General features: G+C 39.2%; 2 protein-coding genes across 2 annotated transcripts in view; both read right to left on the bottom strand.

Annotated features, from left to right (window-relative positions):
- Nucleotides 1–14,735, bottom strand: part of ATP13A4 (ATPase 13A4) — a 157,767-nt gene extending 143,032 nt beyond the window's left edge. The window contains exon 1 of the mRNA XM_032481961.1: nt 14,449–14,735. Coding sequence (XP_032337852.1) covers nt 14,449–14,511 — 63 coding nt within the window. The 5' untranslated portion in view covers nt 14,512–14,735. The remainder of the gene's footprint in view (nt 1–14,448) is intronic.
- LOC116664260 (integumentary mucin C.1-like) lies at nt 4,148–8,570 on the bottom strand. The gene is made up of 2 exons (XM_032481967.1): nt 6,895–8,570; nt 4,148–5,169 (listed from the first exon to the last, which is right to left on the bottom strand). Exons 1-2 carry the CDS (start codon nt 6,910–6,912, stop codon nt 4,708–4,710), a joined length of 480 nt encoding a protein of 159 aa, XP_032337858.1. The 5' UTR covers nt 6,913–8,570; the 3' UTR covers nt 4,148–4,707.
- Nucleotides 14,736–15,092: the final 357 nt, after the last annotated feature.

The raw sequence follows: 15,092 nt of genomic DNA, 5'->3' as shown, positions 1-15,092 counted from the left end.
GGCTAATAAGCACATAAAAAAAGATGTTCAAAATCCATAGCCCTTAGGGAAACACAAACTAAAAATATCACTAATTACCCATCAGAATGGTTAAAATAAATACTAGTGACAACAGCAAATGCTGATGAGGACGTGGAGAACATGAGTCATTTGTCCATTGCTGTTGGGAATGTAGAATGGTACAGCCACTCCTGGAAAACAATTTAGTTGTTTCTTTAAAAACTAAACATGTAACTTCCATACAACCCAGTGATTGCTCCCCTGAACATTTATCCCAGAGAAATGAAAAGTTACGTTCACACAAAAACCTATACACAAATGTTTATAGCAGCTTTATTCTTAGGAGCCAGATACTAGAAACAACTCAAATGACCTTCAATGGATGAATGGTTAAATAAAACACAGCACCATGGAATACTATGGAACACTACTCAGCGATAAAGAAGGATGAACTCTTGATATACGCAACAATCTAGATCAGTCTCCAGAGAATGATACTGATTAACAGAGTCAGTGTCAAAGTTTATATACTGTATGGTCACATTTATATAACAGTCTTGAAATGACAAAACTACTGAAATAGGGAACAGATTAGTGGTTGCAAGAACTTAAGTGTAGATAAGAAGGAAATGGATATGGCTATAAAAAGGCAAATGAAGAGGCCTTGTGGTGATGGAAATGTTCTGTACCTTAATCATATCAATGTCAATTTCCTGATTATGAGATTGTACTATAGTTCTGCAAGATGTTACTAATGGGTGCACAGACTCTCCATGTATTATTTCTCACAACTGCATGTGAATCTACAATTATCTTTACCAAAATAAATAAATAAATAAATAAATAAATAAATAAATAAATAAATAAATAAAATGAATATTTAGAGTAGATTATCTCTAAGTGATTTTCTATATCTGAAATTCCATGATTTGGGTGGTGGGGGGGGTGTTTCAGGATCCATTTGGCTCTTGGTGAAAAATAGCTGCATTATTTCCAGGAAGCAAAGCTTCCTACAGATCTGTTCACCAATCTTCGTTCTGGTAAGTAAGGGTCTGGGCACCCTCAAAATGAGAACAGGTATGAAACCAAATCAGACAGATCTTACAGATCTACGTCTATTTAGAGGTGGAAGAAACAAGGGTCAGGCAAAGGGAAATTCTTTATACAAAATAAATGGTTAATGGAAGAATCCTTATTAGGAAGAACCCAAACTTCTAAACAGGCCCTTCCCGTCACAACATTTTGTAAATATCTACCACTCTCACTGACAGCGTGTCTAAACTCTTTAACACCATGCAGCCCAAGTCCTTTCTAAGCTCTACAAAATCAGCATTAAAAAAAAAAAAAAAGACTTGGACCATCCTAACAAGTAATATTTCACTATGACAATGAAGAAAAAGTTAAAAAAAAAAAAAAAAAAAAAAAAGGAAATGAGACCAGAAAGGAAAGGAAAAGAGTAAGGGTCAGTCAAATTTTTTTCTGTAAAGTACCAGATAGTAAATATTTTCAGCTTTGTGGGCTGTACAGTCTCTCACAACTACTCAGTTCTGCTGTTGTAGTGCAAAAGCAGCCAGAGACAATCTGTGAACAAGTGCAGGGAGCTTCCAATAAAACTTGATTTATAAAACAATCAGTGGCCATATTTCAAGCACAATCCATAGTACGCAGACCCATCCCATAGAAGAGCAACAGAAATGTTTAATGTTTACACCTGCAGTGACAGTACCTACCTAATGGGGTTATTATGAATTTAAAATGAAGGATCACATGAAAATGTGTGTCAATGGACATAGGCCCTAACAAGTTGTCGATAAATGTTAACTGTTACTATAATTAAGCAGGAATTGTGAGCAGTTCCTTTGCCCCTTTTCTGTTTGTCCACCTCTGTTTCCCTCAGACATTAACTTTGAAAATGAGATCACTAGGTAACATTTAACCTAACTCCTGATTTATGCTTTACTGAATGTACACAATGCCTTGCCTAACCTGTTGATTCCTCGCCTGGATTAAAAACAGAAGGAAGGAAGAATTAAGTAGTTAAAGAATGACTAACTCTCTACTTCTCGCTAAGCAAATGTGCACATGGACCACATGGGCAAGGCAGCATCTAAAGGAGGATCAGGAGTCAGCTAATCTGTACACAGTGGAAAACTGACAAAGAATCTGACCCCCTCCCTTAAGGATTAGCCAAGATTATTTCCTCTTTTTCCCTTTAAAACCTTTCATGGCTGTGCAGAATCTTCAGAGTTGATTTTGGGAGGCAAGTTTACCTTCTCCCTGAGTTGCCAGCTTCCTGATTAAGGCCACCTTTCCTTTGCAACCAACGCTTGTCTCTTGTGTATTGATTTTTATGAGTGGCGAGCAGCCAAACCTGAGTTCGGCAACAGAATCAGACTGATCTAAGACTTGTCTGGATCTGAACAGAGAGGTCTGAACTCCTTATCTTCAACAATCTTAGTGACAAAGTGAGTGGCACCTCTGTCTTCTTCCAGGTAGATGTCCCTTTATCCCAGAATCTCTGTGGATATCAAAGAGAGAATTGCATGGAGAGAAGGTAGCTTCTTTAAATTATCATTGCAAGAATTTCTGAGATGTGTTTCAAAGAACTCTGCCACATGAAGGGCAGTTGAAGAAACTGAGTGTTTAGATTGAAGAAGAGATGTTTGGAGGGTGGGGCTGGGGGACACACAAGAACAATTTTTAATGCCTGCATTGTAGAAATGGAAGCTGATTTTTTGACAAGTGGCCCCAAAAGGCAAAAGAAGTAGGACTAATGAATTCAGGTTAATAGAACCAAATTTCAGTTCAACATAAGGAAGTGTTTTGTTTTTATTTTTAAGTAGTCTGCTCTGTCTTACAAGGAAATGATTTGTCTTACGGTAAATTTCCTTCTCTGAGGGCATTTGAGGAGAGGTTGAATGGGTGAGGTAAGGGGCTGGAGAAGGTTAGATAAACCTTGAAGAAGCTCCTGGCCTGAGACTCTATGCTTCTACAGAACAGGTAAAATGAAGTGTAATAAATCAGGCATCTATTTCTCTAAATTCTAATCCTTATTTACCTCTCAATTTGTGTGCTATTTTATATAATTTTGGAATGTATCTGTAACTAGCTACATTCATCCATCATTCATTCATTTTTTTCTGAAAATATATATTGTGAACTTTCGAGGTGTCATGCATTTTTCTAAGCATTGAAGACACAGCAGTGAATAGTTGGTCAGTAATCCATGAAAGATTAAGTAGAAAATTATATCCTCCTTCGGGTAATAAAATATTTACTTTAATTTGCGTATTCTTTTGCTGTTTTCAATTGGACAATTAATTGTTATCGGGGCCATTTGTAGGCAATTATTTCAATGATGTTAAAACTCAAATATAAATTTTTTCCTGCTCTGTGATCTTGTGTAAAAGTTCAGAAGGAAGATGATTGGGTTTTTCTCTCAATAGTTTGAAAGCCCCCATAATCAGGCCTTTATTAAAGAGCAGATACTATAGCTGTGGCCACAGGGGGTGGAATTTGATAGTAAGATAATAGGAATTCTAGCTTTTATTTATTCCTTGTAGGGTAGAAACTGCAGGGGGAAGCTACACAGGAAACCTTCCTGAAGTGAAGTATGAAGGCTCCCTGGTCTATTGCCAGAGGCCCGTTCACCTCTGCTACACGGGACTGCTGTGGTCAGAGCTGGTCCTTCAGATGCACGTGATGCCTTCTGCCTGAAAAGCCTTTGAATAAATAGAAGCTTCACAACTTTCTGTTGTGCACTTGCTCTTCATAATTCTCTGGGATGAAGAATGGCAAACATGGCATTTCTGAGCATCAAAATCATACTCTTTCATGGCAGATAGACATGAGTTTAGATCTCTGCTCCTGAGAGGGGGATTTTCTTAAAACCTAGCCAATCTAGCCTTACAAATTTGTAGACCACCCCTACAAAGGGCATGATTTTAGGAACTAAGAAAGACTATCTTTTAAAAAAATCCCTCTCATTTATACAAAATGCAGGTAAGATTTATAGGCAGAGGTATTCACTACAATATTAGTAGAAGTAGTAAGAGAAAGCAGTCTATGTATAGGATTCAGGTAATAATTGAAAAATATCATATAGCCATTAAAATAATGTTTAAGTATTTTTAATAACACGGGGAAAATATATACATAATAATAATAAGTGAAGGGAAACAACATAAGATTATGCAATATGATTTCAAATTTAATTGAAAAAAAGATGAGGCATAAACAAAAAAAGGCCAAAAGATCAATGTATCAAATAAAACACCAGTGGTATTTGCCTTGGGTGATGGCATCATTGAGATTCTTCTTTTACTTCTCTATTGTACACAATTTAACCAATGAATATGATTAAAAGAAATTTTAAAATTGGAAAAATAAATATTTTTAAAAGCCCTTTTTTTTAACCTCTTTACAGATATCTAAAATACCACCAGGAAAGCCCCTTGAAGCCCAAATACAAAATGACTGGCTAAGACCAAGTTGAACAAGGGCGACAGATAACCCTATCTGCCCCTACTAGAAGCCTGGCACTGAGCGACAAGCCAAGGAGGCCACACTGGCGGAGCGACAAGACCGTGAGGAGAGACCACTTCTGATGCAGGCACGCAAGGATGACTAAAAACTGCAGGGGAATCTGGGTGACCTGATACCAGCCCCTATGCTCCTGTTCACTGGTATGCCCCGAAGCTCAGAGAGCTATGGATTTGATAAAAAGAGACCTGGAGGTTTAGTTTCCCACAAGCTCAAGATGAGCCCAAAGTATAAAATCGCTGCTAGACTGATGCACGTGGTCTTGGTGTCTTTAGGAGCTGAAGCGGTGGCAGTGGTAGTAATGCTAGTCGTGGCGGTGGTGGTGATAGCAGGGGTGGGGGTGGCAGTAGTGGTGGTGGTTACGGTGGTTGTATTGGTAAGAGCAGTGGTGGCAGTGGTCGTCGTGGTAGTGAAGGCAGTAGTTGAGACAGGGGTACTAGAAGTGGTGGCAGCAGAGATGGTGATGGCACTGGTGGTAGCAGCAGAAGACCCCATCAGAGGTCTAAGGCAGGAAGCCACCGGAGTTAGAGCAGGAGCTTTGGAGTCAACCTTCCCAAGGTTCAAGATCTGCTTTTGCTGCTTTTTAGCTTTCAGCGTTTGATAAAATGCATAACTTCTCAGGGCTTCCTTTTGTAAAATTGGGATTAACAAGTCAATTGAGTCAGGAAAGAAGAGAAAAACTCTTATAATATTTGCACAGAATCTTCAATTCACCTATTTAGTAATGTCAATGTTACATGTAAGATATAAACAATCTGTTGGGGGTGAAGGATAAACACATGACTCTACTACAGAACCTAGTAAAAATTGTTACAGTTCAGATCTACTTTGGACAAGGAAGTGACTGAGTGTGACTCAGGGGATCCCAGATGTCTTAAAGAAGAGGATCAGATTTAAGATGAGTTCTGCTGTATGGGCAAGGCGCTAATGGCTAGGTATCAGGGTGAAGACACATCTCTGACAGACAAAGTATATAATATATTCTGGGAAGAGCAAGAAGACCACATTTGGGTGATAAGAGAAAGTAGAAAGGAAAAAACTGTCTCTTGGAATGAAAGTAAAGACCTGGACAGGGTGGTGTGATCTCCAAGCTAAAAAATCCTTATCACGTTTGCTAACTCCAGGTTGAAGAAGAACAAACTTGAAGGTAAATGTGTGTCATAAAAATCAACATTATATACAATGGAATACTATTCAGCCATTAAAAGAATGAAATAATGCCATTTGCAGCAACATGGATGGACCTGGAGATTGTCATACTAAATGAAGTAAGCCAGAAAGAGAAAGAAAAATGCCATATGATGTCACTTATATGTGGAACCAAAAAAAAAAAAAAATGACACAAATGAACTTATTTACAAAACAGAAACAGACTCACAGACATAGTTACGGTTACTAGCATGGAAAAGGGGATGGAGGTAGAGGGATAAATTGGGAATTAGGGATTTGCAGATACTAACTACTATATATAAAATAGTTAAACAACAAGGTCCTACTGTATAGCACAGAGAACTACATTCAATACCTTGTAATAGCCTATAATGAAAAAGTATATATATGCACATAACTGAATCACTATGCTGTACACCAGAAATTAACACAACATTGTAAACTGACTATATTTCAATTAAAACAAAACAAAACAAAACAAAACAGGTAGAAGGAACCACTTATCTACCCAAACTGAATTCTTGGATGCTTTTGTTTTTGAACTGGCTTCAAAAATTGACCTTTCCTCACAATATCATCTTCTCTGTACTGATTCTGAGGCTGTAGTACCAGAGATTCAAAATCCTCCAGCCATGGTTTCCCCAAGAAGCTAAGAGATTCTGGAAATGCTAAGGTGATTATGGTTTCAGCCAAGGCCCTGTGTGTGCAAGCACTAAAATCAGAAAGTGTCCTAGCCTGAGGGACATAATACTTCTCTGAAAAGCACACAGCACCTTTGGGCCTCCTGCTGTTCTTTCTCTGAGGGCGCATCTAGGGCATAACTGTGCTCAACGTCCATAAGAATAGCCCCAGGCTGAGGACAGATTTGAGGAGGCGATGTTCTGAGCTGCCTTTCAACTCTACCCAGCTGTGGTTTCAGGCAAATCACCCAGGCTTCCAGGAAGGGCATGTAGAAATAGCTGTAGGCCATTTAGATAAGTGGTCCTGTTCTGCCTAGTCTTCACAGGGCTTTGAAATAACCACAAACCCTCCTTGAAGCTGGCACCCAGGAGTGAATTTCCTCTGGACATATCACCAGATCACCAACTCTTTTGAAGGCTAAGTCCCTGTGCTCTGTGTCTTCTGTGGGCCTGAGGAAGCTATAGGGCTCAGCACCGGTTACTTAATTGTGGGCAGATTTACCTTTATTCCTTTATTCATGAGTAATTCATACAGCCGCTGCCAGAAATCTCCAGTTCCCACTTAATGGAATGTCTCCAGACATGTTCTCCTTTCCATGGCTAAAAAAATCTCACAGTGCTTTGAAAAAAATCAAGAGTATCACTTACATTTCTTCAGATGCTTCACAGAGATTTTATCCACCTGTTTTAAAACTTTTTAAATCATAATTTTTGTATGTGTTGGAGAGGATCCCAAGAAGCCATCTGCATTGGTCCCTAGCTCAAACCAGTGAAGTATTATTATCTCCACCTTGTAAATGAGGCGACGTCAAAGAGAAGTAACCATTATCTACTTTAAAGTAGATTATTCAGAGAATAAATAATGGCAGAGCCAATGCCATAGTGCTGCTCTCCAGCCTCCTAATGTTGTGTTTCTTTCGATTATGCCCTGCTGTTTTTTCCACTGTTAACAACCAAAGTAGTGCAAACAGAATTTAGCAAAACCAAGAGGCAGTAAACCACCATGTTTAAAGCGAGAACTTGAGCTGTATCTTTCCATTTACTTGGCCAGATGAAATTGGGCACGTCATTTAATCTTTCTGCGCCTCAGTTTCCTCATTTGTAGAAGAGAGATGATCATTCCTCCTCGGGTTGCTGAGAGAATTCAGGAAGTTACTATGTATAAAGATTTTAGTCCAGATCAATCACCATGTAAGTATTTGCTACTACTATTGGTCCCCTACTATTATTGCCATCCCTACTGCCTCCCACTATGGGATTAGGTGGTAGCATTCTTCCAACTTCTCCTACTCATCCTGTTCACCCTCCTCTCTTACCCCACAGTCTATGGATTATGAAGTCCTTTAAATTCTGATTTCTAACTATCTCTTAAATCCATTCTCCCCTCAGCATCCTTTATGACAATCTGTAGTTTCATCCTGAATCTCCTACCTGGACCATTTCAAACACTTCCTTGTCTTTCCTCCTCCAAGCAAACTTCCTTACCCTCAGTATGGCATCCTTTGGAAAGGTAAATCCTACCATATCATTCCTTGTTTTAAATCTTCTAGCTAATTCCACATTGTGTCCATCAGGCTGGCATCACAATCATTCTGACCAAGTGTAGCTCCACCATCACAGGTTCTAAATCAGTAGGTCTGGAATGAGTGCCTAGGAATTAATTTTTTATATATTTATTCCCCAACTTGATTCTGGTATGTTTTTTTTCATGGACGAATGTTTGGGAATCATTGAAAAAGATAAAATGTACACTCATTGAACATCTTATAAACTCCTTCACAGTCTGGCCCTCACCTACCCCTCCAGGAAAATTAAATGCTATCTTTCCCCTTGGAATACTCTCTGACTGAGATGCTCCTTCTTCTGTGCTCCCACGGGTTTGGATGCATAACTCCCACAATGACACCCACTTCATCACATTTTCATTATGTTGGCATCCCTGGTTCCCCCAATTGTAGGACCAGCTTCATGAGCAGGTGACTTGTGCAGCCATATAAGGCCCTGCTCTTGGAAGGACGCTCTGCGAGAGCTATCCTGAAGTTCTTAATACTTGTTGAACCAAGGCCATCTCATTTTCAATTTGCACTGGGCTCCTCAAATTATGTACTTGGTCCTGCCCACTCAACTGTGAATGCCTTGAAAACAGAAACTGTTTGCTATTCACTCAAAATCCTCTTTGGTGAGCACAGAGGATTCCTGGCATAGAGTAGGGGTTTGGTAAATATTTGTTGAGTTTATACATGAACGGATGAAAGGGTAGAATAAGGTATCTCTTAGAAAAATATTGTAGTTTAGCTAATTAACTCAGATGAATAAGCTTTGTTTATGCTTCAGGAAGAGAGCAGTCAACTGATAAACTCACAAGATGATTGACAATCCCCCCAAAATAACACAAAAATATCCTAGGTTTCTCTTTAAATGACTCAAATGGTTTCTCCCTTTGAGTCCTGCTGCCTGCCTGTTCTTCCGAGAATGCAAAATTTCAGGTTAAGGGAGCTTGTAATTGTGCCATTAAATATGTCCTGAGTATGCCAAGGACTGTGCTAAATCCTGGGGATGGGGAGGAAAGGGAAGAAGGAGGCCATAGAAGGTGAACCAAGCAGGGTCCCTGTTCTCAAGAAGTAATTAAGACTTACTCTTCATAAGTTTCTATCAGAGATGAGTTGACTTCATGGGAGTTCTGCAGCAATGAATCAAGAATAAAGACACCAGACTTGGCCAGTAGCCCAGCTTCCTGAACAGTTCAACTGGCAAAATGTCTCAGTCCGAACACAATTCCTCCACTATGAGATCTGTGGGTTCACTAGTTAACATTGGCAACCAACTCGGAGGTGCTCGCGGAGCATAATAAATAAGTGGCTATAGCGGTGGGGGGAGGTGGGGGAAGAAAAGGCGGACATCAGCTATCAAAGTGAGCCAGATCATCGCGGAGGACAGATGCCCCAGCTCGTGGTGAAGGCACGGCAGGACTGCCGATGTGGCAAGGACCCCACACCATCTGGCTGCCACATTATGTGCCCGTTGTACTAACTACTTGCTGTTCTCACAAATGACTTGGAATTTCAAAGAGTTCTTCTTGCTTTTCCACATGCACTGGGTTTTAGCTCCCCAGTCTACTAGTTGATATCACATCGGTGATGACATTAAGATATTCGAGTCAGAAAAGATGCTTATGAACATATAGAGATGTGTTCAACTTCAAATCAAGGAAATGCAAAAATAACACAGCTATCATCATAAAGTATCATTTTCACATTCCAGTTGAGCCAAAGTTAAAAAGATTGATGACACTCAGCATTGGCAAGTACGGTGGAGAAATCAAATATTCACAGAAAAGATTGCTAGTCAGAGTATTAACTGGTACAATCACAATCTTATGGATGCCAATTTAGCATTAAGTATCAATAAAAATTTAAAACACACATCCCCTTTATTTTTTATTATTATTTTTTAACGGAGGTACTGAGGATCAAACGCAGGACCTCATGTATGCTAAACATGCGCTCAACCACTGAGCTATATCCATCCCCTTTAATGTAGCAGAGCTATTTCAAGGATTTTATCCTAAAGAAATGATCTGATAAATACGTAAAAATACATGTACAAAGGGGTCCATCACTGCCAAAAAAATTTAGAAATAACAGAAGCGTGCAACATGAAAGATTTGCTTAATCTAGCATAGTCCATCCAAACACCATTTAAACGTTATGTGTAGCTATAAATATCAAAAAGGAAAAAATATCCATAATATATTTTAAGTGTAATGAAAAGGCCAGCTTTAAAAAAGAGTGTAAATGGAATGGCTCCATTTTTTACTTTAAAAAAAATACTTATTTGTGGGTATGTGTGTGAATTCTTTTAAGAATAGATTGTGATTGATTTTATTTGATTTTATTTTGTTTCGGAATGGTGTGTAGTGCAAATAAATGGGTGCTATTCAAATACAATACCCTTATTGTATTTGGAAATGTGGTGGGGAGGGCAAAGAGAATAATATGTTCTGTGGTGTGCTGATGTATTTTTAACAACTGGCCTTCAGGTGGGGCAGGTGGAAGTTCTGCGTAGCATCTACTGACTTTTATGGCGTAAATACTCCCAATATTGCTCATTTCAAGCTACTAATGTGACATCACTGAATGCAGAGTTAGGAAGAGATGTACAATAGCATATCATTATGTAGTGTTTCCATGATACGGATACAAGAGATATAGGTAATCACCAGTTTATCAATAATATTAAAATGTAGTAAAGTATTACAAAGTGGTGAATTTTGTGTATGCAGTTTTTATAAATCTAGAAGGAGAGTCACCAATATAATAATATTGATCATGTCTAGGTAGAACGTTCATGAATCATATTTACTTCATTCTTTAAACCTTTATATGTCATTTCAATATTTTTACAATAAACATATTCTACCTTTATAATCAGAAAAATATTCAAGGTGGTTTTTTTTTTTTTTCCCCTTTCTTATTTGCTAAAATCTAGGAAAGAAAAAAAAAGGCAGGGAACACAACTTTTAAGACAAGTCTCGCTGGAACACTACACTTCCTCAAAAGGAGGGTGATTTCATTAGAGTGTAACTAAAGATAGTGATACTAAGGTTTGCATCAATTAAATCATATCTTTGTTTGGTCATGGTATAAGCAAGTGAGCACTTGATGTTTCTGAGGCCTTGCAAAGTATAAATATGTAACAGCAGAATTCAAAGGAATTTGAGATTCCAACTCATTCCAACACAAATAAGGAAACTGAGTCCCAAGATTGGTAGGTGTTTTCCAAAGTAAGCACTATGAGGCAGGTTATGAAGTAACTCAGCTCCTCTCTGCTTATAAATGGCCTCTATAGCTTGTGAACAAACATATGTATTCCCTGGGGGTGGGGGTACGGCTCAGTGGTAGACCGTGTGCTTAGCATGCATGAGGTCCTGGGTTCAATTTCCAGTACCTCCATTAAAAACAAAAAGTTAATTACATAGGCAAATAAAAGTATCATTTTTTTAAAGTATAGATTCCTCACTTGTTATTATTTAATGAGAAGAGGTAACCTTATTGGGGGGGAGGGTAATCTGTATTTAACTCATTAATTGCTGAAGCCCTGATTCCTCCTATCATTGTATAGATAATATCAGCTTACACTTCTCCAGAATTTTGCACTTCTTAAAACACTTCCACATAGACTGGCTTAGTTGATCCTCATAAGAGCCCTGTGAGACAGGTAAGGTAAAGACTACTCCCATTTTACAGATACAAAAACTGAGGCTACAGCAAGAGAGTGGCTAGCCCAGAGCTGGTGAGAGCCATGCCTCTGGTCCCATTACGGTGCTGTCTGGGAGTCAGTTTCCTCTGTGGGTCCTTTCTGAGGTATTCATCTGGATGAGCCTTCTCTGAAGGTCACTGTCTCCCCTTTCCTGCCTTGTTCTTTTAACAAGTCCTTTCTTTCATTGGCTCCTGTCTCATTTTTCACTTGAGGATATTACTTTCAGGTCACCTAGCATTGCTCTTCAGTTCCTGTTTTATTAATTCTAGAAGGGAAGACAGTCATAGGCATCATTAGGTCTGGAAATAATCCATTCTTCTTTATTTGACATGAGGACTAGACCCTGTTTTCTCTTGAAATTTGCAGTCATGTCTATCATCAAAGCAATGACCAGTGTATATTAGAAAATGAGAAACTATATACTTTGATGTGACACATTTCTAGATAATCTTAATTTTCTAAATAGGATTAATATTGAGGTCAAAGGAAACATACTAACTCAGGAACTAACAAATCATATATAAAAATGAATCCTGGGGAATGTAAGATCAGATGCTACTAAGCTTTGTTTTATTCAGGCAGGAAGTTTGTTCTCCTTTGAAGAGTGCAATGTCTTCTGGGAGAACCTAAAAAGCTATGAATGGGCTATGTTCGGGTCTACCAACCTAAACTAACCTATGTGGGGTCTCAGCTCCTGGTTATTGGCTGATGTAACCTTAGACAAGCAAATTCTCAGGGCATCAGTTTCCTCCTCTTTAAAGTGGGAATCCTGGCACTTACCCCACAAAGTGTAGCAAAAACTAAATTAGCTAGTGGCCAAGAAACTATTTCATAAACTAAAAATCACCATAAACTATACTCAACAGTTTGTAATGGCCTGTAATGAAAAAGAGTATGACAAGGACTACATATGTAATTGAATCACTATGCTGTACACGAGAAATTAACACAACATTGTAAAGCAACTATACTCCAAGAAAATAAATAAATAAACATTAAAAAAAATAAGTGGCATACATTGAAGATATGTTGATAATTTTTGAAGTTTACTGCTCTGGGTGAAGGGAATGGAGAAATAAGTTTAAAAGGGACAGTGTCAGTCACAACAGCAGGCAGGTGGCCAGGTTCTCCAGGCAGAGCAGGAGGCAGAGCTCAAGAGTGCATATTAATTGCTGCACCTCCTCTGAGGCCACCAGCCAAATGACTCCTCTCCAGAAAACACAGCGTCCCTCCCCGTGTCAAAGGCCCTCTCCTAGCTGGGATTTCAGCTGCATGCAAAGCTAAGCTGACTCCCTGGTGGCTTGATTGGGTGGTGCTATTATGAAGACGAACTAGTAACAAAATTGCTTCACTCCAGTATATAGGCTAAAGAAGGGACAGTGGTTTCCCTGGTGCTAGGAACTAGCAAGTAGATGATTCTTCATGACAAATTGTGGCAGAGCAGAAATAAGTAGACAGGAAACGGATGTATTTCCATCTGAGGATTTGATAGAGAATTTAAAAAACCATTAGAAGGAAGGAGACCTTGCCTTCTGGTGAAGAATATTCAAGATGAATATCAAATTTTCAACTTAACACAGAGAATTCTCTTAATATAGAGAAAACACTCTGGAGAAATAAGGATGATCGCCAACATGGCTCAGAAGGTCATTTCTGGTGACACCTGTGTAGAGGCTAAAGTCATTTGGTGGTCAAATTGGAAAGAAGTAAGGAGATAGTTAAGAAAGCATGTAAGCTTGGATGCCTTTTATTTCCCTATAATTTTTTCAGCTTTGATAGCGGAGGGATCTACTCTTGAAGGTCAAAAAAATGTTGTTGCTATAGGAACAGGTAAGCAGATTAGACCTGAAAGACCAGTTTAGGAACCAAGAATTTAATAGTCAGGGCTAAAGCAATTAACCAAGAAAACACTTTAAGTAAATATCTTTTGGGTTGGTTATTTATATATTAATTCCAGGAAGATAAAAATGCTGTTGGAGAATGAGAACATCGCATTTTAACATTTTAATTACACCATTACTGGCATAAAAGACTATGCTTACACAATTAGCAGAACGGCCTTATTAAGAGAAAGTACACATTTCTAACTCTCTCTTGATTATATTGTAATTGAGAAATACAGCTTTAATTTCAGCAAGAGCATAGGAATCATCTTTGATTTTCCTGTAGTTTCCCAAATGGGAACACATCTAAAATAAAAGAGTGAACTCCAGAAAGTTGTCTGTAAGCAATCTACACAGGGAATTACAAGTAACATTCTAGAAGTAAACAGAAAATGAGTGTAAGCTGATAATTGTTAATATTTCATATGTTTCCCCTGCCCAACAGTCTTTGTGAACACAGATATGTGAGCAGAGAAGGTCAGGACCCTGGCTGCCCTCCTGCTTCGCTGTAGCTGTTCCTCTTCCTCTAATCAGGGAATACACTGCTCCCAGCATCAGGGATTTGCTGAAATTATTAGAAGTTTTGAACAGAACTTGCTATACTGGTGAGGCTCAAAAACAAATCATAAAGTGGCATTGTACTCTTCTCCCTTTCGATTTTACTTAAAAAGAAAACATTCTTGATAAAATGAATACAGTATTCTCATCCTAGCAAACTTCTGCTGTCAGAGATTATATTTATGGGAAAGAGATGTCTTGAACATTACCTTTGCTCACGGCATACCAGAATCAAATCGCAAAGAAGCATGTGAGTGTGTGTCTGAGTATGTGTGTGTGTGTGTGTGTGAGAGAGAGACAGTGTTGGAGGTGGGGAGTGGGGATGGGGAATAGGGGGGATGTGGCAGGAATCTTACCATCTCATTCTCTTCTCCTTCATTGAGCAAAGCTTGCTGGCCCTTCTCAAACTGGTCCCCCATGGAAAAGTAATTCCACTCCTCCCTGACCTTCCCAAGCAGAAGATGCGTCCAGGACGAACTTGAACTTGCCGAGCCACCACCCTTCGCCAGCTGACTGAAAGAGTTCAAGATTCTCCAGGTTAAACTCCTTCTGGAGTGCACACCTTCCCTCAGCAAATGACAGTACTTAAATACTTAGCAAGCCGAACTCCTCCCACGAGCCACTCTGTTCAGAGTAATTACTGCCGGCTCCTGACTTGCTGAATTCTCCCTGAGCAGCTGTCCCAAAGGAGGCTGCTCCCATGCTGATCTTTTTGTGCCCAACTTACAGGGAAAGAACTCATTGCCTGCACAGTGCCTGCCAGCATAAGACATCTGACTGCAAATCCAGCAAGACAATGCAGAGTTGGCAGGACCTTTCCGAGAAGTGGGGAGCAGGCGCGAGGACTCCCAGTCACCACTTTATTCCCAGGGGCTACAGAATTGGGGTGGGAGGGAAGCTAACAGAGCTGCAGACTTTACTTGATTAATGAAAACCCTAATCCATCGGCGTGTAATAGGATCCTCATTCATTTTGCTTACAAAAGGTACAAATTATGGCT

The sequence above is a fragment of the Camelus ferus genome, chromosome 1, assembly GCF_009834535.1.
Source record: "Camelus ferus isolate YT-003-E chromosome 1, BCGSAC_Cfer_1.0, whole genome shotgun sequence".
NCBI classification, from domain to species: Eukaryota; Metazoa; Chordata; class Mammalia; order Artiodactyla; family Camelidae; genus Camelus; species Camelus ferus.
Note: the sequence above shows the minus strand (reverse complement) of the source record. Positions and strands in the feature narration are given on the sequence as shown.